Source organism: Sinocyclocheilus anshuiensis, unplaced genomic scaffold (assembly GCF_001515605.1).
Source record: "Sinocyclocheilus anshuiensis isolate Anshui unplaced genomic scaffold, SAMN03320099.WGS_v1.1 scaffold466, whole genome shotgun sequence".
NCBI classification, from domain to species: Eukaryota; Metazoa; Chordata; class Actinopteri; order Cypriniformes; family Cyprinidae; genus Sinocyclocheilus; species Sinocyclocheilus anshuiensis.
The window spans coordinates 2,020,227-2,022,356 of record NW_015544159.1 but is presented as its reverse complement, the minus strand read 5'-3'; the positions used below and the strand labels follow the sequence as shown (position 1 = coordinate 2,022,356).

Here is a 2,130-nt window from a genome sequence, read left to right as displayed (position 1 = left end):
TGAGATGCTGTGAGTCTTAAAGGGGCAGCACACTCCACGCCTCTCTGCGGACCCCACCACATCACCTCTTCTACCCAGTCTCAAATCACTCAGACCTTTACAGCTTTAAAAGCAATTCACCATATACCGCAGTCTCTCTGTTTTAGGTGCTATTAATTATTTATTCCATTAATAACAACTCTAACCAAGAGCAAGTTTGGTTATTTTTCAAAAAATAAACTCTTGTGGCGGTACCATAGTACTGAATCATTAGGTAAGCTATTTGAAATATAAAAAAGGGGCATAACCATTCTACATGTCCAAATGTATGGTAATAGCATGGGAGATTTTTAGTCGTGGACTATTTTTATTCATAGTATTTTAGTCTTCATTTACAAGAGAGATATATAAAACATTATATAGATTAATAGAAATATTTTTATTTTGACATTTGATTCAATGTTTTTGCACACAGGCTATAGCAAGGTATTTATACGGAACTTTAAAAGTACATTAAAGAATGTCCATAAAATATGCTTTTTTGTTCAGTGCAATATGAATAGTAATGTGTTTTTTTAAATAGTAAATAGTATTTTTTTTATTTTTTTTTATTTTACAATTAAAACCAAAAGTTCCAAACTCATTCATGAAACAACGATGATGGCCAAATAAAAATGTATATTGTTGATTTCCTCCATCTAGTGGTATACAGATGTACTAGTTCAGACACAATCTGTCTTTATTTAAGAATAGGTAAAAAAAAAAAAAAAAACGTAAAATGTAAAATGTAAAAATAAAGAGAGGGATCAAGGGTTCAACACTCAGTATTTTTTTTTTATTATTGTCAATTTTGTCAGTGAATAATAAATTATTTACAATTGTCTTTCACAAAGCATAAATCAACTCATAAGAAAGAGGAAGAGAATGAGAGAGAGAAATAGGCTGATAGAGATGTACATATCATGAGGTGTTTTTGGAGCCTCATTTTAATGAGGGTTTGGCTCATGCTGGTTTCTGCTGTTCAGTAAACTCATTTATTATCATAGAGATGGATGGATGAAGAAAGCCGCTGCACCAGCCACAGAGAAGGAGAGAGGAGTCACATCACCATAACAAGTCTTCCACACTGCACAGAAACAAAAACAATCATTTCAATATCTCCACCAGGGGTTTGTCTGAATGTCTCTGGACTGACTGTGACTGACTGAGCAGGTGCATTTGTATCTCTGTGATTAAATATAACATGCATTGATGCAAAACTACAGAAACAAAGGTATTCCAGCATGTTCCCTCGCTGCTCACCGGGGCCTGACGTCCTGTTCATCTTCACCGAACAGCAGTTCAGCCACAGCGGCCTCAGGGGTGGATCGCTTCCCATATCTGAAGAATGAGCAGATGTATGAGAATTAATTGTGCATGATTTGATGCGTCATTCAAGTCTGTAGCACAAGTTACATGCTTAGTGTTTGTTCATTTCCATTACTCTAAATATGAGCAATAGTATTAGTGATGCTGGCTTGAACAAACATTACCAAAAAGAATTACAATCCAACTTCCTGATTTAACTGAAAGAGAGTGATCTTCCAGATAATTGTAGATAAATTCACAAATATAAGGAAATCAAGAAGAAACAGAACCAAAATAACACATGATCGTCATTTAATTGCGGCCTTTTAACTCGTTGCAGAAAATATCAGGGTACATCTCTAGCATGCATCATCAGAGACGTTACCAGACATGTTAATCCCACTTAATAACAATCTATTTTAACACACAGCACAATAATGAGGGGTTACGTACAGGTTGAAGGATATCTGGCAACTCAGCCCCCCCCCATGTGAATGTTCAGATAAAAACATAGCAACGCACAATTTTGTAAAACCATTAACACACACACACACACACACACACCAAATGGTTTTGTTTAAACTGCAAAATAGATTGAGTTTATTCACCTGGGAACCTTTTTGCATTGCTCATTGGGACTAAATTCAAATCAATTCAATTGATTTATTTAGTGCTTTCAGCATTCCTCAAAGCAGCTTTACAAATAATAGAGCCTTATAAACAATAATAATCTTGAGAACCTTAGCATAAACCAATAATAAATTTAGCTAAAGTATTAGTACTATTGTTGTATATTTTTGTCCT

The 2,130-nt window shown here is 34.6% G+C and overlaps 1 protein-coding gene across 1 annotated transcript in view; it reads right to left on the bottom strand.

Annotated features, from left to right (window-relative positions):
* Positions 1–966: 966 nt before the first annotated feature.
* Positions 967–2,130, bottom strand: part of LOC107695522 (peptide Y-like) — a 3,596-nt gene continuing 2,432 nt past the window's right edge. The window contains exons 3-4 of the mRNA XM_016495468.1: positions 1,282–1,359; positions 967–1,105 (exon numbers count right to left, since the gene is read on the bottom strand). Coding sequence (XP_016350954.1) covers positions 1,084–1,105; positions 1,282–1,359 — 100 coding nt within the window. The 3' untranslated portion in view covers positions 967–1,083. The remainder of the gene's footprint in view (positions 1,106–1,281; positions 1,360–2,130) is intronic.